Raw genomic sequence first — 21,801 nt, 5'->3', positions numbered from 1 at the left:
ATTCTTTCTTTGGCCGCCTCTCCTTCCAGTTCTCTGCTGCCAATGACTGGAACGAACTACAAAAATCTCTGAAACTGGAAACACTTATCTCCCTCACTAGCTTTAAGCACCAACTGTCAGAGCAGCTCACAGATTACTGCACCTGTACATAGCCCACCTATAATTTAGCCCAAACAACTACCTCTTTCCTGACTGTATTTAATTAATTAATTAATTTTGCACCCCATTATTTTTATTTCTACTTTGCACATTCTTCCATTGCAAATCTACCATTCCAGTGTTTTACTTGCTATATTGTATTTACTTTGCCACCATGGCCTTTTTTTGCCTTTACCTCCCTTCTCACCTCATTTGCTCACATCGTATATAGACTTGTTTATACTGTATTATTGACTGTATGTTTGTTTTACTCCATGTGTAACTCTGTGTCGTTGTATCTGTCGAACTGCTTTGCTTTATCTTGGCCAGGTTGCAATTGTAAATGAGAACTTGTTCTCAACTTGCCTACCTGGTTAAATAAAGGTGAAATAAAAAAAATAAAAAAAAGAGAGACAGTCAAGTGTTTTAGTACTATATCTCTTGACACAATGATGAAAATAATCATGCCTCTAAACCTTCAAGCTGCATACTGCACCCTATTCCAACTAAACTACTGAAAGAGCTGCTTCCTGTGCTTGGCCCTCCTATGTTGAACATAATAAACGTCTCTCTATCCACCAGATGTGTACCAAACTCACTAAAAGTGGCAGTAATAAAGCCTCTCTTGAAAAAGCCAAACCTTGACCCAGAAAATATAAAAAAACTAATCGGCCTATATCGAATATTCCATTCCTCTCAAAAAATTTAGAAAAAGCTGATGCGCAGCAACTCACTGCCTTCCTGAAGACAAACAATGTATACGAAATGCTTCAGTCTGGTTTTAGACCCCATCATAGCACTGAGACTGCACATGTGAAGGTGGTAAATGACCTTTTAATGGCATCAGACCGAGGCTCTGCATCTGTCCTCGTGCTCCTAGACCTTAGTGCCGCTTTTGATACCATCGATCACCACATTCTTTTGGAGAGATTGGAAACCCAAATTGGTCTACACGGACAAGTTCTGGCCTGGTTTAGATCTTATCTGTCGGAAAGATATCAGTTTGTCTCTGTGAATGGTTTGTCCTCTGACAAATCAACTGTAAATGTCAGTGTTCCTCAAGGTTCCGTTTTAGGACAACTATTGTTTTCACTATATATTTTACCTCTTGAGGATGTCATTCGAAAACATAATGTTAACTTTCACTGCTATGCGGATGACACACAGCTGTACATTTCAATGAAACATGGTGAAGCCCCAAAATTGCCCTCGCTAGAAGCCTGTGTTTCAGACATAAGGAAGTGGATGGCTGCAAACTTTCTACTTTTAAACTCGGACAAAACAGAGATGCTTGTTTTAGGTCCAAAGAAACAAAGAGATCTTCTGTTGAATCTGACAAATAATCTTGATGGTTGTACAGTCGTCTCAAATAAAACTGTGAAGGACCTCGGCGTTACTCTGGACCCTGATCTCTCTTTTGACGAACATATCAAGACTGTTTCAAGGACAGCTTTTTTCCATCTATGTAACATCGCAAAAGTCCGAAACTTTCTGTCCAAAAATGATGCAGAAACATTAATCCATGCTTTTGTTACTTCTAGGTTACTGCAATGCTTTACTTTCCGGCTACCCGGATAAAGCACTAAATAAACTTAAATACGCCTGCAAAAACCTGACTAGAACCTCTAAGCAAACAGCTGGAGGCAGGGCTTTCTCCTATAGAGCTAAATATTTATGGAATGGTCTGCCTACCCATGTGAGAGACGCAGACTCGGTCTCAACTTTTAAGTTTTTACTGAAGACTCATCTCTTCAGTGGGTCATATGATTGAGTGTAGTCTGGCCCAGGAGTGTGAAGGTGAACGGAAAGGCTCTGGAGCAACGAACCGCCCTTGCTGTCTCCCCCTGGCCGGTTCCCCTCTCTCCACTGGGATTCTCTGCCTCTAACCCCTCTGCCTCTAACCCCTTGGGTTGTGCCGTGGCGGAGATCTTTGTGGGCTATACTCGGCCTTGTCTCAGGATGGTAAGTTGGTGGTTGAAGTATCCCTCTAGTGGTGTGGGGCTGTGCTTTGGCAAAGTGGGTGGGGTTATATCCTTCCTGTTTGGCCCTGTCTGGGGGTATCATCGGATGGGGCCACAGTGCCTCCTGTCTCAGCCTCAAGTATTTATGCTGCAGTAGTTTATGTGTCGGGGAGCTATCAGTTTGTTATATCTGGAGTACTTCTCCTGTCTTATCCGGTGTCCTGTGTGAATTTAAGTATGCTCTAATTCTCTAATTCTCTCTTTCTCTCTCTCGGAGGAGCTGAGCCCTAGGACCATGCCTCAATACTACCTTGTTATAATGACTCCTTGCTGTCCCCAGTCCACCTGGCCGTGCTGCTGCTCCAGTTTCAACTGTTCTGCCCACGGCTATGGAACCCTGACCTGTTCACCGGACGTGCTACCTGTCCCACACATGCTGTTTTCAACTCTCTAGAGACAGCAGGAGCGGTAGAGATACTCTTAATGATCGGCTATGAAAAGCCAACTGACACATACTCCTGAGGTGCTGACCTGTTGCACCCTTGACAACTACTGTGATTATTATTATTTGACCATGATGGTCATTTATGAACATTTGAACGTCTTGGCCATGTTCTGTTATAATCTCCACCCGGCACAGCCAGAAGAGGACTGGCCACCCCTCATAGCCTGGTTCCTCTAGGTTTCTTCCTAGGTTTTGGCCTTTCTAGGGAGTTTTTCCTAGCCACCGTGCTTCTACACCTGCATTGCTTGCTGTTTGTGGTTTTAGGCTGGGTTTCTGTACAGCACTTTGAGATATCAGCTGATGTAAGAATGGCTATATAAATCAATTAGATTTGATTTGATTCTGTCTCATCATCTTCAAGGACCATATGGCACCTGTCCTCAGTTTCATCTCCCTCTGTTGTGCTGCTTCCACTGCCTCTCCCTCTGTTGTGCTGCTTCCACTGCCTCTCCCTCTGTTGTGCTGCTTCCACTGCCTCTCCCTCTGTTGTGCTGCTTCCACTGCCTCTCCCTCTGTTGTGCTGCTTCCACTGCCTCTCCCTCTGTTGTGCTGCTTGCTGGGGAGGGGTGGCTCCCAAATGTCATCATCCAAACCCTCTGCATCCTCCCCTCTTTGGTGAAGAAAATAAAGGGATCTATTATTGCTTCCAGCCTACAGACAGAAACTAAAACAAGAAGCTCCCACGCTCAGGTCTGTTAAACGCTGGTCCGACCAATCTGATTCCACAGTTCAGGATTGCTTCGATCACGTGGATTTGGATATGTTCCAGGTAGCATCGGACAACAACATTGATGTATACGCTGATTTGGTGAGCGAGTTTATTAACAAGTGCATCGGTGATGTTGTACCCACTGTGACTATTAAACCTTCCCCAACCAGAAACCGTGGATTAATAGCAGCATTCGCGTAAAACTGAAAGCGTGAACCACTGCTTTTAATCACGGCAAGGTCGACCTAAAATATGACCGAATACAAACAGCCTAGCTATTCCCTCCGCAAGGCAATTAAACCAGCTAAGCGTCAGTATAGAGACAAAGTAGAGTCGCAATTCAACGGCTCAAACACGAGACGTATGTGGTAGGGTCTACAGTCAATCACGGATGACAAAAAAAAAACAGCCCCGTTGCAGACACCGATGTCTTGCTTCCAGACAAACTAAACAACTTCTTTGCTCGCTTTGAGAACAATACAGTGCCACTGACACGGGCCACTACCAAAACCTGCGGGCTCTCATTCACAGCAGCCAATGTGAGTAAAACATTTCATCGTGTTAACCCTCGCAAAGCTGCCGGCCCAGAGGCCATCCCTAGACGTATCCTCAGAGCATGCAGACCAGCTGGCTAGTGTGTTTATGGACATATTAAATCAATCTCTATCCCAGTCTGCTGTTCCCACATGCTTCAAGAGGGCCACCATTGTTCTTGTTCCCAAGAAAGCTAAGGTAACTTAGCAAACGACTATCGCCCCGTAGCACTCACTTCTGTCATCATGAAGTGCTTTGAGAGACTAGTCAAGGATCATAATACCTCCACTCTACCTGACACCCTAGACCCACTCCAATTTGCTTACTGCCCTAATAGGTCCACAGATGAAGCAATTGCAATCACACTGCACACTGCCCTAACCCATCTGGAAAAGAGGAATACCTATGTAAGAATGCTGTTCATTGATTACAGCTCAGCGTTTAACACCATAGTACCCTCCAAACTCGTCATTAACTTATGGCTGCCATCCCGTTAACGGGATAATTGTCATCAACAACGGCTGAATTGCATAGCGCCACATTCAAATAATATTACTAATAATATTTATATTCATGAAATCACAAGTGCAATATAGCAAAACACAGTTTAGCCTTTGTTAATCCACCTGTCGTGTCAGATTTAGAAAATATGCTTTACAGTGAAAGCAATCCAAGCGCTTGTGTAAGTTTATCGATCGCTCGACAAACATTATGTACACCTAGCATCAAGTAGCTTGGTCACGAAAATCAGAAAAGCAATCAAATTAATCGTTTACCTTTGATGATCTTCGGATGTTTTCACTCACGAGACGCCCAGTTACACAATAAATGTTCCTTTTGTTCCATAAAGATTATTTTTATATCCAAAATACCTCCGTTTGTTTGGCGCGTTATGTTCCGAAATCCACAGGAAAGAGCGGTCACAACAACGCAGACAAATTCCAAATAGTATCCACAGAAACCTGTCAAACGTTTTTTTTATAATCAATCCTCAGGTTGTTTTTCAAATTAATAATCGATAATATTAACCGCAACTGTCTTTTTCAGTCGGAGAGGGAAAGGCAATGGCAGCCCAAACTCTGTTACGCCAAGCAAAACACTGCTGGCACCCGGCCATACAATGACGAGATGTTATCTTTCTGGTTGATATCCCTTTAAATGGAGCAAAGGCAGGCTATGGAACATGGAGTTTTCAAAATAGAAGCCACTTCCTGGTTTCCTCAGGGTTTCACCTGCAATATCAGTTCTGTTATACTCACAGACAATATTTTGACAGTTTTGGAAACTTTAGAGTGTTTTCTATCCAATACTACTAATAATATGCATATATTAGCAACTGAGACTGAGGAGCAGGCCACTTAATTTGGGCAACTTATTCATCCAAGCTACTCAATACTGCCCCCCAGCCATAAGAAGTTAAGCTCAAGAACCCAGGTGGTGAGGGTAAGAAACAACATCTCTACCCCGCTGATCCTCAACACTAGGGCCCCACAAGGGTGCATTCTCAGCCCTCTCCTCTACTCCCTGTTCACCCATGACCGCGTGGCCATGCAAGCCTCTAACTCAATAATCAAGTTTGCAGACGACACTACAGTGGTAGGCTTGATTACCAACAACGACAAGACAGCCTACAGGGAGGAGGTGAGGGCCCTCGGAGTGTGGTGTCAGGAAAATAACCTCTCACTCAATGTCAACAAAACAAAAGGAGATGATTGTGGACTTCATTAAACAGCAGAGGGAGCAGCCCCTAGCCACATCGACGGGACAGTAGTGGAGAAGGTGGAAATTCTAAGTTCCTTGGCGTACACATCACAGACAAACTGAAATGTTCTACCCACACAGACAGCATTGTGAAGAAGGTACACAGTGTCGTCCTCCCAGAGTCCAAAGAACCTTGGCGTGACCCTGGACAACACCTGGTTGTTCTCTGCCAACATCAAATGTGACCCGCTCCTCCAGGTTCATGCTCTACAACATCTGTAGAGTACGACCCTACCTCACACAGGAAGCGGTGCAGGTCCTAATCCAGGCACTTGTCTTCTCCCGTCTGGACTACTGAAACTCACTGATGGCTGGGCTTCTCGCTTGTGCCATCAAACCCCTGCACCTTATCCAGAACACTGCAGCCCACCAAGTTCTCTCATGTCACCCAGCTCGCATCCACTTCAAGACCATGGTGCTTACCTATGGAACAGCAAGAGGAACTGCCCCTCCCTACCTTCAGGCTATTCTCAAACCGTACATCCCAACCCGAGCACTCCGTTCTGCCACCTCAGGTCTCTTGGTACTTCCACCCCTATGGGAAGGCAGCTCCCGCTCAGCCCACTCCACTCCAAACAGAGTCCCTGTCCATCTTCTGAAAACATCTGAAACCCTACATCTTCAAACAGTATCTTAAACAATCCTCCTCCTCACCTTTTTATTTATTTATAACTAAATAAACCAGCACTTGACCTCTGACTCTACTGACGGCTACATTATTGAGGAAAATGTACTTTCTCTGCCTGTAATATGTGGTTGTCCCACCTAGCTATCTTAAGAAGAATGCACTAACTGTAAGTCGCTCTGGATAAGACGGTCTGCTAAATGACTGAGGAGAGCAGCCTCCCTGACACAGAGGAGAGCAGCCTCCCTGACACAGAGGAGAGCAGCCTCCCTGACACAGAGGAGAGCAGCCTCCCTGACACAGAGGAGAGCAGCCTCCCTGACACAGAGGAGAGCAGCCTCCCTGACACAGAGGAGAGCAGCCTCCCTGACACAGAGGAGAGCAGCCTGACAGAGGAGAGTAGCCTCCCTGACACAGAGGAGAGCAGCCTCCCTGACAGAGAGCAGCCTCCCTGACACAGAGGAGAGCAGCCTCCCTGACACAGAGGAGAGCAGCCTGACAGAGGAGAGTAGCCTCCCTGACACAGAGGAGAGTAGCCTCCCTGACACTGAGGAGAGCAGCCTCCATGACACTGAGGAGAGCAGTCTCCATGACACTGAGGAGAGCAGCCTCCCTGACACAGAGGAGAGCAGCCTCCCTGACACAGAGGAGAGCAGCCTCCCTGACACAGAGGAGAGCAGCTTCCCTGACACAGAGGAGAGCAGCCTCGGTTGAGTGACTTCTCTTCAAGCCTGACTGGTTAGGGTCATTTAAAAAAAACATACAATCCACCTGCAGTGAAGCTGCTCAGCTATCCAAGGCACCCCCCCCAAAAAAACTCCTCCTCCATCCCCCCTCCGCCCCAACTTCACCCCCTCAGGGGAACCATCCCTGCCCAACCCAACCTAACAACTACCCTCCTGATGTGCCAACAACCAATAAAATACAAATACTGAGAAAAAGAGAAAAGAACAACAATGTAACAACAAAACACATCAAAGACAATCAAATGAAAACAGCAAGGCCAATTGTGTGTTTGTGTGCTACTATTTGTGTGTGTGCGCACGTGTGTGAATGTGAGTGCATATATATGATACGAATTCCAATTTCTTGTGGATAATGTTAGCTAGGTGGCTAATGCTAACGTTACCTAGGCTAGGGGTTATAGGTTAACGTTAGGGTTAGGCATTAGGTTAAAGGGTTAGCAGTAAGCTTAGCTAACATGTTAAATAGTTACACAGTAAATAAAAAGTAGTTACAAAGTTGCTAATTAGCTAAAATTGTCTATGATGAGATTAGAACACGCAACTTTTGGTTGCTAGATATTCACTTTATAGAACACGACCAACCACCCTCTCGTTTTTTACCTTAAAGTAACCTGTTTTATACACTGAGAATACAAAATATTAAAGATACTGTCACGTGTGCTCCCTCTCCGGCCTCTAGGTCACCAGGCTGCTCGTTATGGCGCACACCTGTCACCATCATTACGCGCGCCTACGCATCGTCAGACTCACCATTCCCTATATATGTCACTCCCTTTGGTTCCTTCCCCAGGCGTTATTGTTTCTGTTCAAGTGTTGAGTTTGTGTGCTGTTCCTGCTTTGTTTTATGTTTGCATTTATTTATTTATTAAAACACTCACTCCCTGAACTTGCTTCCTGACTCTCAGCGCACATCTTTACTGATACCTTCCTAATATTGAGTTCTCCTCCCCTCCTTTGCCCTCAGAACAGCCTCAATTCTTCGGGGCATGGACTCTACAAGGTGTCGAAAGCATTCCACGGGGATACTGGTCCATATTGACTCCAATGCTTCCCACAGTTGTGTCAGGTTGGCTGGTGGACTGTTCTTGATAAGATTGGGAAACTGTTGAGAGTGAAAAACCCAGCAGCATTGCAGTTCTTGACACAAACCAGTGTGCCTGGCCCCTACTACCATATCCTGTTCAAAGGCACTTCAATCTTTTGTCTTGCCCATTCACCCTCTGAATGGCACATACACAATCCATGCCTCAATTGTTTCAAGGCTTAAGATCCTTCTTTAACCTGGTCTCCTCCCCTTCATTTAAACTGATTGAAGTGGATTTAACAAGTGACGTCAATAAGGGATCATAGCTTCACCTAGTCAGCCAGTCATGGAAAAAGCATGTGTCCTTAATGTGTTGTACACTGTGTATAACCATACCAATTGTAACCAGGCTGTAATATCACGTTGCAGTTATGTAAGAAATGTTTATGATTCATAGCACTTCTTGATCATTTTTAACGTTCATTAGTGAAGATAGTACCTACTAGCTCATAATGGATATTCTGGGAAGTTATATGCTTACAACACAATAAAAGACAAGTCGACCAGATAGTTTAAGTTTTTATTAGGGAAGCTGCAGCAGGGGCATCAGAACAGCTCAGTCCCTGGGTGGAGGGGTTGGTGAGCAGGTCATCACACGCTGCAGCTGTAAAGGGCCATCTGGTGTCAGAGGTTAAACAGAGCTCACTGGACCCAATATTAACCTGAGATCAGTGTATATGAAAATGTCATAACTTCACACTGACTTAATGACTGAAAGTTGGAATTACAGCAAGTATCTCAGTTTAGTATTTGGTCCACTGAGTATGGGCACACTGGACAGAGGCTGGGACAGCAAGGGCATGACAACATAAACATTTTTCCAGTTAGAGGGCTGTTAAAGAATATCTTCTATAGATCAGTAAATAATCAACTTTTTATTGCGATATCGTATTAGCATACTTGGGTTCAGAAACCTACAAAGTAAATTAAATTGAATGACTTATGTCATAATTTGGAATGCTTTGATTAAGGAAAGCAAAGTTAAGTAAGAGTATGTTGGGCTAAACAAAAAAAGTTATCCAAGTTTATTGGTCGCGTACAGATTTGCAGGTGCAGCAAAATTCTTATGTTTCTAGCTCCAACAATGCAGTTATATCTACTAATACAATACATAATCCAAACTTTTGAAGAAGAAATGAAGACTTATCAGAATAGTGAATGTTGTTTATAGACAGTCCAGATCAGGAAAGTAGAATTTCCCTGATAAACGTACAAAAGTTGTTCGAACAAGGAGACTGCGTCTGTCGACATACAGTTCTGTGAATGCATCCTTTTCAAGACATGCTTAATAATAATTTATTGGTCCCAGCCAGTTATCCAGTGTGACCTTTAACCTCAGGATCCGCACTTTTGCACGGCTGTCTCTGACGAAGCCGGGCCGCCGTTAGCGATACCATCATCAGGTTCAGGGGTCATTACGGCCGCCGGTGGATCAGAACCTGATGTCAACTGCTCCTTCTTAAAGCCTGAGGAGACAGGAAATAAAGAGAAGTATCACACACACACATTCTATGTAAAGGTTATGCAAAGGGCAAACAAGGTTTAGTAGACCAGCGCCAAAATTGATTTAGTTACCAAAAAATGCAATTAGCCTGCCTAATCGTAGTGACTGATAATGCTTTATAAATCCTAGCCGTACATAGCTGGTTATCAAACAAGAGCTCAAGAAGTATCCAATTGTCAAAACAGTTGTCGTCACGATTGACAAAGGGTAAACGTTACAGACGTATTTTAAAGACATATGGAGTGACCTTAGAGTGTTATTATAGAAGTTGCTACACAGATCTAAGAAATGTTGTCCAACCAGGGTTTAGAGATTAACCTTCTCAGCCGGTGCTTAAAATGTGGAGATGCAATAAGCTAATTGAAATTAGAAGACTTAGCCTGCAAGTCATGGGATAACTCAGTCTCTGATAAGGGAACCTATTACCAGTGCCAGCCTGCCCATTGGGCAAAAACTGGTTGAATCAACATTGTTCCACTTCATTAAATAATAATAATAATAATGTGATGACGTTGAATCAATGTGAAAAACTGATTGGATTTGCAAAAATTGAATTTAGTCTTTTTCACCCAACTTTTAACATAAATCCAATGTCATGGTGAAATGTTTAGTTGATTTCACATTGGTTGACGACAGAAACAGAGGTTGAACCGTCTGTGCTACACAGTGTAATGTATCAATGGCCGATATTAAATGTATACATGCAGTAAAGAGGGTAATGAAACGCAGGGCTCTATTCAATGTGGATTGATGAACTACAGTTTGCGTGATAGAGATGTAAAGGTCATTTCTGACTGAGGTGACATAGGCAGCGAGTTAAAGAGCCTGCAGACTGTGGGGGAAAACACAAGGACGTGGTTATTGGCGGCCATTCAAAAACAAAATTGGTTCTAACAAAGTGGATATCCACAAAATCCGTCATGATCTATGTGTTCTAACAGGCCCACAATGTGGTTATTAAAATCAAATATGGATATTAAGCTGTTTATGCTGCATAATGATGGGTTTTAACTTGAAATATACTTATTCCTGTCACTATATAATAACTTATTGATTACGTTACATGTATGATAAGGCAGGCCAGCTGAAGGGCAATAGTCTCTGATAAGGCAGGCCAGCTGAAGGGCAATAGTCTCTGATAAGGCAGGCCAGCTGAAGGGCAATAGTCTCTGATAAGGCAGGCCAGCTGAAGGGCAATAGTCTCTGATAAGGCAGGCCACCTGCAGAACTAGGGGGGAGCGGGGATGTATTGGCTGTCTAGATATGTAAGGAGTTGACCATGCCTAGTAGGAGGTTATAAACACATGTGCTTGTGTAATCATAACTAGGGCTGTTACGTTAACTGTATTTCCGCCACACCGGTGATCACGAGTCATGACGGCAGTCAAATTCCACGTGACCGTTTAGTCACAGTAAGGCTTCTCCAAGCTCTGATGCTGCAGATTGTCATTAGTAGCCTACCAAACTTGTTAACTGCTTCTTCTCAGCACTCTATTGTCCCTCTAATCACTCTGACATCAATGCAAATGTATTAAAAAATCTAATCAAACACTTCATGAGAGCCCATGAGCTCATGTTGCGCAACATTTTTTTATAGGCTATGCAATTGCGTAAGAAAACAGACTACTATTGAAAAGAGAAGGTTCACATCAGCTTTCTATAGGCTAGGCCTACTATATTTATTTCTTAACTTTGCTAATATTAAGCACACCGCTTCTCTTTACAACAGGAGTCTAGACTACCTGGCTGGCATGAAATGACAATGAACAATGGGAAAAACGTCCTCCAGTCGCTTTTTAAGTTCATAGGTGACATGTATTTTCTCCCTCTGCCCCCATTTCGATACAGGTGCATGATAATGGTCCATTCTAAATCAAAACACATTTTACACATATATTATTTAGTAAATGTAAAGACAAGATTAAACCAAGAATAGTTTGATGGGTGACAATATTAGCCTATCACTTGTAAATGATGCCCAGCTTAAGGCAAGAAACAGAGCATTCCTTGTTTGTGATCATAGTCGCACACCTCATGTAGTCCAGCCCATAGGCCTATATGTTTTGATAAGGTTTTTATCACAACTAAAGTGGGCAAATAACTTTAAATTAAGCACATTCATACGCTTTACAGCGGATGTAGAGCATAACTGGCATAAAATATCCAGCACGTGAGTTTCAAGTTTGGGGAACAATTTTCAAATGCATCTTTATAATAAAAGAATTTACCTGTATAATCACATTTGAGAATGGTGTTTTCTGCTAATGGAACATTTGCTCTTATATTCTACTGCCGTGTGTGCATTGCTGGGCTTATGTGAAGAAATATCCTAATAGTTTATAAACGTTTTAAGCTAAATGTTCTGATCTGTTGCGTCAGGCTCATTGCTTAAAACTGTTTTTTTTTTATGCTAGTGGTTGTATTCATTTGGGATCTACCGTGTCCCACAACTGTCCCAGACTATGTTGGGAATATTTATTTCTCGCACAGAATAGGTCAACTTTTGTACTACAGAGGATAGTAGATTGACATAGGCTAGTGGTTTTTCTGTTCGTGGGCCTACTCATCTTGTTAGCTGACGAAAAGCAAATGTGGACAGTTCTTAAAAATATATTCAATATGAGCCTCGGAATTGGAGAAGGACGCGCGCAGTTGAATTCACGATGGGTCTGTCTTGTAGCCTGTGAGAAAGACCAGATTACGTGACAAAGAGTCATGTGAGTGAGAGGTGCTTCAGCACGCAGCCGGGAGGGGGGAATGATCATTATTATATTCAGCCCAAGGGTCCAAAGTCCCTTGGGAATGGATGTTTTTAGGGGGCATTACGGCCACACAAAGGGGATGTAGCCAGGAAATTGCTTGTCAAATTGTGAATGGGAGACTGATGAAGTGTGTGAAGCCTGCACAAAAAAAATTACGTATTACATCTTTCATTGTAAATATAATAAATGTGTAAATACAATTTAAAAAATGTAAATATTTAACCTGCTCCAAAATAACTTCAGAGTCACTCATAAAGTGTATAATAGTTTCCCCTTCTTGATCACAGAAAAGGCAGATGTATAAATTAATGGATTTAGAGGACAACTGCAAGGGTATACTTTGTGCAAGATTTTAAAGTGAATTTATTTTATTTTATTTGATATACAAAATGTGTGAGGGAGCAATCAAGCTCTTCCATTCAATTTCAGTAGCATATGCATTCCAGAAGAATTTCCCTCAAGGAGCTAACTTTTTAACTCCAAGAACAAGATATCTTAAGAATGTATTTATTATTACATTTGTTTTCCAGCAGGGGGAAACCTTCTAACATAAGTTGTGCATTTATCCTGACATGTTCTCCAAAACACAAATGACATTTAATTCATTGATTAAGTTCTGAAGGTATTGCTTTGCATATAGAATCATTATTTATAATGTATTGGGAAGTTCTATTTTTCTAAAGAACTTTCTATAAGAGTATATTTCCTTCTTTATCAAATAAATCAATTCATTATTATTTCTATGGTTGTAAGGTAGTTAGCACTGTGGCATTGTTCGGTAATGCCAGTATACTTAATGGTATTGTTAGGTGGCGCCATTGTTCTAATCTATGCCATAGAGGTAGTTAGCTCTGTTGCATTGTTCGGTAATTACAGCGTTCTTAAAGCTACAATATGCAACTTTTTGGGTGACCAAATTCACATAAAATGTGAGTTATAGATCTGTCATTCACACAGTAGTAATTCAATATTAAACTGATTATGGCAGTAGGCAGATTATGCAATCATCACGTAAACACATTCATCTTAAAATCAAAGAAGACATACAGATGAATGAATTTGAAATAAAGTAGTTAATGACTCCAACCTAAGTGTTTCAACCACAACAAATTTCTTGTTAACAAACTATAGTTTTGGCAAGTCGGTTAGGACATCTACTTTGTGTATGACACAAGTAATTTTTCCAACAACTGTTTACAGATTGATACAGTGAAATAATCTCAATTCCAGTGGGTCAGAAGTTTACATACACTAAGTTGACTGTGCCTTTAAACAGCTTGGAAAACTCCAGAAAATTATGTCATGGCTTTAGAAGCTTCTGACAAATGATGTCAATTAGCCTGAGTCAATTGGAGGTGTACCTGTGTACGTATTTCAAGGCATACCTTCAAAGCTCAGTGCCTCTTTGCTTGACATCATGGGAAAATCAAAAGAAATCAGCCAAGACCTCAGAAAAAAAATTGTAGACCTCCACAAGTCTGGTTCATCCTTGGGAGAAATTTCCAAATGTCTGAAGGTACCGCGTTCATCTGTACAAACAATAGTATGCAAGTATAAACACCATGGGACCACGCAGCCGTCATACCGCTCAAGAAGGAGCCGCGTTCTGTCTCCTAGAGATGAACATACTTTGGTGCGAAAAGTGCAAATCAATCCCAGAACAACAGCCAAGGACCTTGTGAAGATGCTGGAGGAAACATGTACAAAAGTCTCTATATCCACAGTAAAACGAATCCTATGTCGACATAACCTGAAAGGCCGCTCAGCAAGGAAGAAGCCACTCCTCCAAAACTGGAGTTTTGTTTTGACTACAGTTTGCAACTGCAAATGGGGACAAAGATCGTACTTTTTTGGAGAAATGTCCTCTTGTCTGATGAAACAAAAATAGAACTGTTTGGTCATAATAACCATCGTTATGTTTGGAGGAAAAAGGGGGAGGATTGCAAGCCGAAGAACACCATCCCAACCGTAAAGCACGGGGGTGGCAGCATCATGTTGTGGGGGTGCTTTGCTGCAGGAGAGTCTTGTGCACTTCACAAAATAGATGGCATCATGAGGAATGAAGACATAAGTCAGGAAGTTAAAGCTTGGTCGCAAACGGGTCTTCCAAATCGACAATGACCCCAAGCATACTCCAAAGTTGTGGCAAAATGGCTTGAGGACAACAAAGTAAAGGTATTGGAGTGGCCATCACAAAGCCCTGACCTCAATCCTATAGAACATTTGTGGACTGAACTGAAAAAGTGTGTGCGAGCAAGGAGGCCTACAAACCTGACTCAGTTACACCAGCTCTGTCAGGAGGAATGGGCAAAAATTCACTCAACTTATTGTGGAAAGGCTACCCGAAACATTTGACCCAAGTTAAACAATTTAAAGGCAATGCTATCAAATACTAATTGAGTGTATGTAAACTTCTGACCCACTGAGAATATGATGAAAGGATTAAATGTCAGGAATTGTGAAAAACTGAGTTTAAATGTATTTGGCCAAGGTATGTAAACTTACAACTTCAACTGTACACCTGGTTCTTTACAATCTAAACACCTTAAAACGGTGATCCGAACTCAGAATCAAATATGCTTCCCAAAAATAACATGGTCACTGTGGTAGAATAGTAGTTTATTTTGATTGGCTATTTGCTGCATTCATCAGGGTGCCACCAGAGTTCACGTGTCCATGTAAACACGTTAATTTGGGGAAATCATTATTTTTTGCAAAGCATGTAAACTTTAATCGAAATATGATATTAATCTGACTAGCCACAATAACCAGTTTGTGTGCATGTAACCATAGTCATTGAAAGCAAGTATAAGAAGGGGTCGATCTTTATTAAATGTGTCACTCAGTCTGACAGAGTTTATAATAAACACGTTTCCTAATTGAGTGATATGACATAATGCCGCCTAAAAAAAAAAAAATCCATGCGTTATTTCTATACTTCCTGTTCTTAAGTTTTGTTTTTGAGTCTTCCTTTCGGTTTTGTACACCAGCTGAAAATTCATATTTTTCTCTAAACTATAATTTTTGTTTTATCACTAATTTAAATTAGGCGAACAATTAGTATTTTAGCAACCAGGAAAAGGTCGAGCGATTTTTAGACAGGGCATCTTTGGGTGCGTTCGTAAATTCACTCTCGCCATCTACTCCGATTGTAGCACTCTCGTCTGTGCCAGAGCGCAAAATAACTGATGAATTTACGAACACGCAACACCCATTGAATATGAACAGTGTCAAACGTCGGCAAAAAAGGGTATTAAATTGTTGCCAGCAGCACAGCTAGTCACTAACGCTCTAGATAACATAACAGCCTAACCAGCTCTGTCATGGTGAGTAGAATGGTCAGTGAGGTGTTCGGTCATTTGTGTCTGGAAGTAGCTGACAAGCTAGCCAACTATAGCCAGTTAACGTTCGGTCAGAACGCTCGGATGAACCCTTCTCGACCAGCGCGTTCAGTGAGCGCTCCGAGAATGAAACGCTCTGAATTTACGAACAACCCAAAGTGCACTCTGACACACTGGAAGCAATTTACGAACGCACCCTTTACTACGGCATTGTTAGGTAACGCAAGTGTTCTTGCATGACATTGTAGATAAATTGATAACAATCAGCATTGTTGCATATCTATGGCATTACTGTTCTTACCAATAACACCACATGGTGTGAAGATGGGCTTCTCCTCTTGCTCTCCCTCAGCAATGTGGGCCCGAATCTTCCTCACCGTCCAGATGCTGGCTGAAAGATAATTATTAGAAAAATATTGACACCTCACAAGATATCATTGGCATAGATGTGTATAGCCTGAGTAACATGACTTCATATGTTACTTTGTAACAACTAGAATGAAGAGATCGGCGCGCACCTTTGATCAGCAGTCAAACCATGGCGCGAGAGTCTGTTCTTCTTTCTCCTCAGAAAATTGATGTTTTTGTCGTCAGATAGAGGAATGTCTTGCTGCTTGAACGACGATGTCTTTTAGTAGTACAGTCGATCTGCTGTTACCAAACCTGTTACCAAACCAGTTACACAAAAGCACACCCAATTACGTATGCGGATAACCTTAGAGGTGGAGTTTCAGGAACTCGTCTCTCTATTGGAGCAGAAAGCTACACGGCTTCACTGATTGGCTACTTCAATATAGCGCAATAGTTACGTCTGATCTAGTCTCGTGATCTGCTTATGTATTGGATAAGTGCTTTGAGGAGTGTTTTCGGTGATGGTAAACATGTCATACATATCACTCTGAATTGGAAAACGTGTTTATTATAAACTCGTGTGACACATTTACTAAAACTAACTGTGGGACAATTTGTCCACGGTCATTTGTACCAATGTATCACTGGTTTCTGTAGACTATAGTGGTTTAATAAACATGAGAATTCAATTTGCTGATTGAAGTACACAAACGTAGGATTTTAAATAATTTATTGCCCATATTGTACATAATATTTTCCTGTTTCATATCGTCACACAACTGCAAAATTCATGCAACATGCCAGTGAATATTACAGACCTCACCATACCAATACAGCAGTTTATTCAAGATATTTGCATTTCTAACTTCAATATATACACATTTCACTTTAACTTAAGTTTTATACCTCAAAAAATACAATCATTTACATCACACACACCATATAATTCTCAGTCTTTCAGGGCATTACAATATTTTTTATTTTTACAAAAAATAAAACAGGACATTTTCAATCACCAAGGAAGTAGGACAACTACTGTGGACACTCAAAATAAATGTGAAGTGTGGGCTAGAAGGTACATGACTAGGCTTCAGACACAGCTCTACAGTGTTAAAATTCTGTATTGTCAACCTTTGCAGTACTTACCAGTGACATTACAGTGAACTGCACCTCACATACATGTCATACATATTGGATTAAACTATTACCTCCACCTGAACAACTGCTATTCTGATGTCTACTCCTCAGTCAACCCCTATAACCTTGTGTATATCTGAGAGTTTGGATAGGTATACACTATTTGGTTTATAATTAGTTCGACCGTGGCTTATATACCAAGCTGGGTGGAATTATTTTCACCATATTGCTTATACCTATCCAACTCTCTCAGATCTAAACAAGTACCTAGAGAGTAGGGGCTAAGACTCCAAGGCTCCACATCTTTATTTTTCAAACAAAACAAGAAAAACAATAAACTTCCACTAGGAGAGGGCTAATTGGAGGGCTGGAGTGTTGCTGGGCAGACTTCAGTCCAACCTGATCTTCTGATTGGTCATCCTGTAGATGATGCTGTCATATCCTGGGTCCATGTTCCACAGATTGTATGAGATGACAATGACAGCCAAGGCAAGGATGATCATCAGCCATAGCACAATGTTGAAGATCACTGCATAATTAAAGTTATATTTATAGGCCAGGTTATAGGGACTGCCAGGGTTACTCTGTGTGATGAGGAGAGAAAGGAGGAAAGAGAGAGAGGATTTCAGTAGTTGCAAATCTCATCTATGAAGTATAGAATTTCAGACATCTAAAAATGCTCATGGTTTGATACATAAATATATACATCAGAGGAGGCTGTTGGGAGGAGCTATAGGAGGACAAGTTCATTGTAATGGCTGGAATGGAATAATTAGAACGATATCAAAAATATAGAAAACACATTGACTCCGTTCCATTCCAGCCATTACAATGAGACATCATTCTATAGCTCCTCCCACCAGCCTCCACTGATCCATAGATATATACATAAAAACAGAAGATCTGGGCAGATGAAGCTAATATAAACAAACATACGATCTGTTTGGACTCCAGGATGGAGCGGGACTTCCTGGTCAATGGTGCCTCAAAGCTCTTCACAGTGACAACCTCGACCACTGCACTGCCACCATAGAGACCAAACACGTCCTCACCAAACTACAGCACAGGAGAGAGAGCAAAAGAGAGCGAGAGATGACAAACAGGTGGTCACGTATAGCGATAAAAACCCAGAAACACTACTCGTGCCACTACCACAAAATTTGATATATAGATGCCCCCAGGAAGCCCCCCCCCCCGTGCTTACCTTCTGTAGGACGTTGGCCAGGATGGCGGTGGCGTCTCGATACTGTTGGGAGTCCTGTCCGTAGCGACGGCCCAGCTCCTCCAGGCCAGACAGCTCCAGGGAGTACAGGTCAGGGGAGTGGTCCTGGGCCAGGTGCCGGTGTCTCTGCAGCTACATGAGGGTGAGGGGGTTAGCCACAACAGATGACCAGCGTTGAAATTATCCAATTCCCCTGTGCCCAACAAACAACATATTCAGTCTTACCAGGGCAGTGATGTCATGCAGAACCTGGACCTCAGACAGGAAGAGCAGATCAGCCTATAAGAAGAGAGGAAAAAGATCAGAGTTCAGAGATCAACCAACCCTTATTCACTTTAACCGAGGGACACAGATAGAACCAGCACTAGTTAGTTATGCATGTTACCTCAGCGTTGCGGTTGAGGGAGTTAAGTGGCAGGGAGGCCAGCACGGAGCCATCCTGGGAGAGACGAGAACGGATCTGCTGCAGGGTCACAGGCAGGTCCTCAAACACCGCGTTGGCCTTCCCCAGCATGTACAGCCTCTGTAGACACACGTAGACATACACACAATAATGGCGCCGGAGGGGATGGCTGACCTTTTACGAGCTCCTAACCAACTGCATCGTTGGTTAAGGGCTCGTAAGTCAGCATTTCACAGTAAAGGTCTACTACACCTGTTGTATTCGGCGCACGTGACAAATACATTTTTATTTGATAACATTACTATCCCCCTGCACATACAAACCCTCTGGAAAAAAGAAACCTTTACACATGTGCTGGTCCATACAGTACCTCCTCACTAGGGGCCAGCTGGAGGACCACAGGAGTGTCCTCAGCAAAGAGAGAATGAACCGTCTCAGCCACACTGTCCAGGGTGAACGGTACCGGCTGGAGGAGAGAGGGAACAAGGGAAGAGTTATTAATAACAGAGCCTTGGTGAAGAATCTCATTCAAATTAGAACGTTGCTGCTGCTCAACCATCACCCCTGATGGGGAGCCTGGCCTCACTCACGTTCTCCAAGGGATAGGAGGCCACATTCTGGGGCAGGGCCAGGCTGTCCACCCCCCTCACCACCACCAGCATGTTGGCCCTGGGACGCTGGAACAACTGACCTGCCCGGAGGCCAGGCCAGGAGAGATCCTACAAACACAGATGTTAGAGTATCATGTAAAATACCAAAGGCTTGCGCACCTGTTCAAACATAGGATATGCGCCTGTGTGGGTCTTCACGGGTGCAAGTGGACCCGATATACCGGAGACCCAACCCCCAAATTCAAACTTATGCTATAGGCTATGCAGAGCTGTGGTCAGGTCCACTCTGGCCTATCAGCTGTAGTTACATAGGCCCGATGATAATCAAACAGGACCTGACCCGGACCCAAGGAAAATTTATTTTATGGGAATACGGTTCATTTATTGACATATAGAAGGCCTGGTCAATATAATATAAAGACCTATTTGTTAAGCAGAAGAGCAACTTGGCTGATAAACAATGTTGGGGTCCAATCGGGTGTGGTCGATACTGTTAGGGTATGGGTTAGGTCAAGTTGTCTTCCGGTCTGATTGTTCTAGGGTCTGTTTGAGTCTCCATTGTATTTTTTCCAATGACCGGGTCAGGTCTGATTATCCTCAGGTCCTGGTCCAAATTGTTGGAGCCTAAAGTGTGTGTGTACCTCCTGGACAGAGAACCCCATAGTCAGAGCCACCATATCTGGAATCTTCTCCCCAGAGATTGGCCAGTCTCCCTTTTGGAAGGACACGTACCCTGGGGCCTGCAATATGGTGAGGCTGTCCCCCTGAACACCTGAGGGAAAACAGAAGGAATTGGTTTGGTTCAAATAATATTGTCTATAAACAACATCTAACTTATCAAAGCTAGCTACTGTTTGGAGTTCAATACGGTGTAGGGGACACCAGGGCCACATAATATGACTTTTGGAGGTTCATCTAGGTGGGTTCTGATAGTATGGTGTTGCCATTTGCTCCTACTTGCCTGTTAATTACAAACTGTGAAAGACAGCCATTTCATGAATGGGAATGCCAGGCTACAGTAGCTAGTTAGTTAGCTGGAGTCTCGTGACTGGGAAAGCAGAAGGATTTTTGAGGAAGTTAAGCGAATATGGTGTGTATTCCTTAGTTGGATGCCAATTCAAAACGTTTTGTCAGTTGCAAACGTTTTGCAATAGTAACTATAGGAACCAAACGGAAGCAAGTAGAACGAAACGTGGAGGGACCGACCTGAATTTTTCCAATATAAACTCTCGTTATCGTTCAAAACGTCTTCCGTTTGGAGTAAACGATTTGCAATACACAAAACGTTTAGCAACAGAATCCGACTAATGAATGCTGTATGTCACGTGATACAGCTGGCTAGCCGAGACGCTCCCCTGTGAGTCTGGTTAGTAAGACAGCTTACAATGAACCATAGCCATATTGCTAGATAGTGTTGTGCACAACAACAGACCGGGTAAAACTGCTGGAAATGGCTCATCATGTTAGCTCATGTTTTGTCGTTCCAGTTCGGTGGTTGTTGTTGCCTGGCGGTCAGGCTGTCAAGTTAGCTTACTAGCAAGCTAGGGAAATTAGCCCATAAGGGAAAGACACGGCTTGCCACAAATTGCCAACAGTATTTATATCAACACGATTGGAAGTGTTCTTTAAAGTCATTTCTTTAGCGTTAACGTTAGCTAGCTAAAACTGTTAGTGCCTCTTAGCTAACGTTACCGTTTTCATTAATGCAAATGACTCGTTAACGTTATAGCATCTGCATGAGATAATTTCCAGAAAACGATCTACATCAGTTGCTAAATAATCAGATATAAGATTTCCAATTTTTACCTGCCGTAAAAGCCGAGCAGAAGATAAACGCTACGCTGAATAAAGTCTCCATCCTTCGGCGATTTTCCAGCAACATAATTCCCCTTTTGCTCTAACGTAGATCAGATGACTCGCGTGTCACGTATATCTTCTTCGTGTGGCTTTCCGGAAGAATAGACGCTGTGTTGTGTTTTGCTCTTGTCGCAGGTCAGAGTGCGAATTGCACATTTTGGTCACAAACAACAAGAAAAAGGGGCATGGGAGAGTCTTATATTGCACCACTATCTAACCCTGCACCTATACATTACCCACTACTTTCGCCCAAAAAGGTCCTACACCATCTTCCTATAGACCATCAGCACTTAAATCTCTCACCCCCAAATATTTCCCTGCTGCTGCAACTACTAACATTGAAAGTCAATATATATAAAAAATATTTAAATAAATAAGAAAGAGTTCTTAACAATCTTCTGTGATTTTCGCACCAACGGCACAGTGCATTTGATCACCATGGCTATAAATACAAGAAATCAGTGATCTAAGGCACTGCATCTCAGGGCTAGAGGCGTCACTACAGACACCCTGGTTCAAATTCAGGCTGAATCACAACCGGCCGTGATTG

At 42.6% G+C, this 21,801-nt stretch overlaps 1 protein-coding gene and 1 long non-coding RNA gene across 2 annotated transcripts; both read right to left on the bottom strand.

The window, feature by feature from the left end:
- Positions 1-8,564: 8,564 nt before the first annotated feature.
- LOC109870164 (uncharacterized) lies at positions 8,565-16,488 on the bottom strand. Its single transcript, XR_002252109.2, has 3 exons — positions 16,189-16,488; positions 15,972-16,061; positions 8,565-9,529 (listed from the first exon to the last, which is right to left on the bottom strand). It is a non-coding gene; the product is annotated as an uncharacterized LOC109870164 (long non-coding RNA).
- Positions 16,489-16,734: 246 nt separating this feature from the next.
- LOC109870080 (renin receptor-like) lies at positions 16,735-21,801 on the bottom strand. Its single transcript, XM_020460414.2, has 9 exons — positions 21,201-21,801; positions 20,036-20,166; positions 19,374-19,502; positions 19,154-19,249; positions 18,766-18,903; positions 18,606-18,659; positions 18,363-18,512; positions 18,095-18,214; positions 16,735-17,742 (listed from the first exon to the last, which is right to left on the bottom strand). The coding sequence occupies exons 1-9, from the start codon at positions 21,274-21,276 to the stop codon at positions 17,548-17,550; spliced, it is 1,089 nt and encodes a 362-aa protein (XP_020316003.1). The 5' UTR covers positions 21,277-21,801; the 3' UTR covers positions 16,735-17,547.

This window comes from Oncorhynchus kisutch, linkage group LG2 (genome assembly GCF_002021735.2).
Source record: "Oncorhynchus kisutch isolate 150728-3 linkage group LG2, Okis_V2, whole genome shotgun sequence".
NCBI classification, from domain to species: Eukaryota; Metazoa; Chordata; class Actinopteri; order Salmoniformes; family Salmonidae; genus Oncorhynchus; species Oncorhynchus kisutch.
This window is presented reverse-complemented; position numbering and strand designations above follow the sequence as displayed.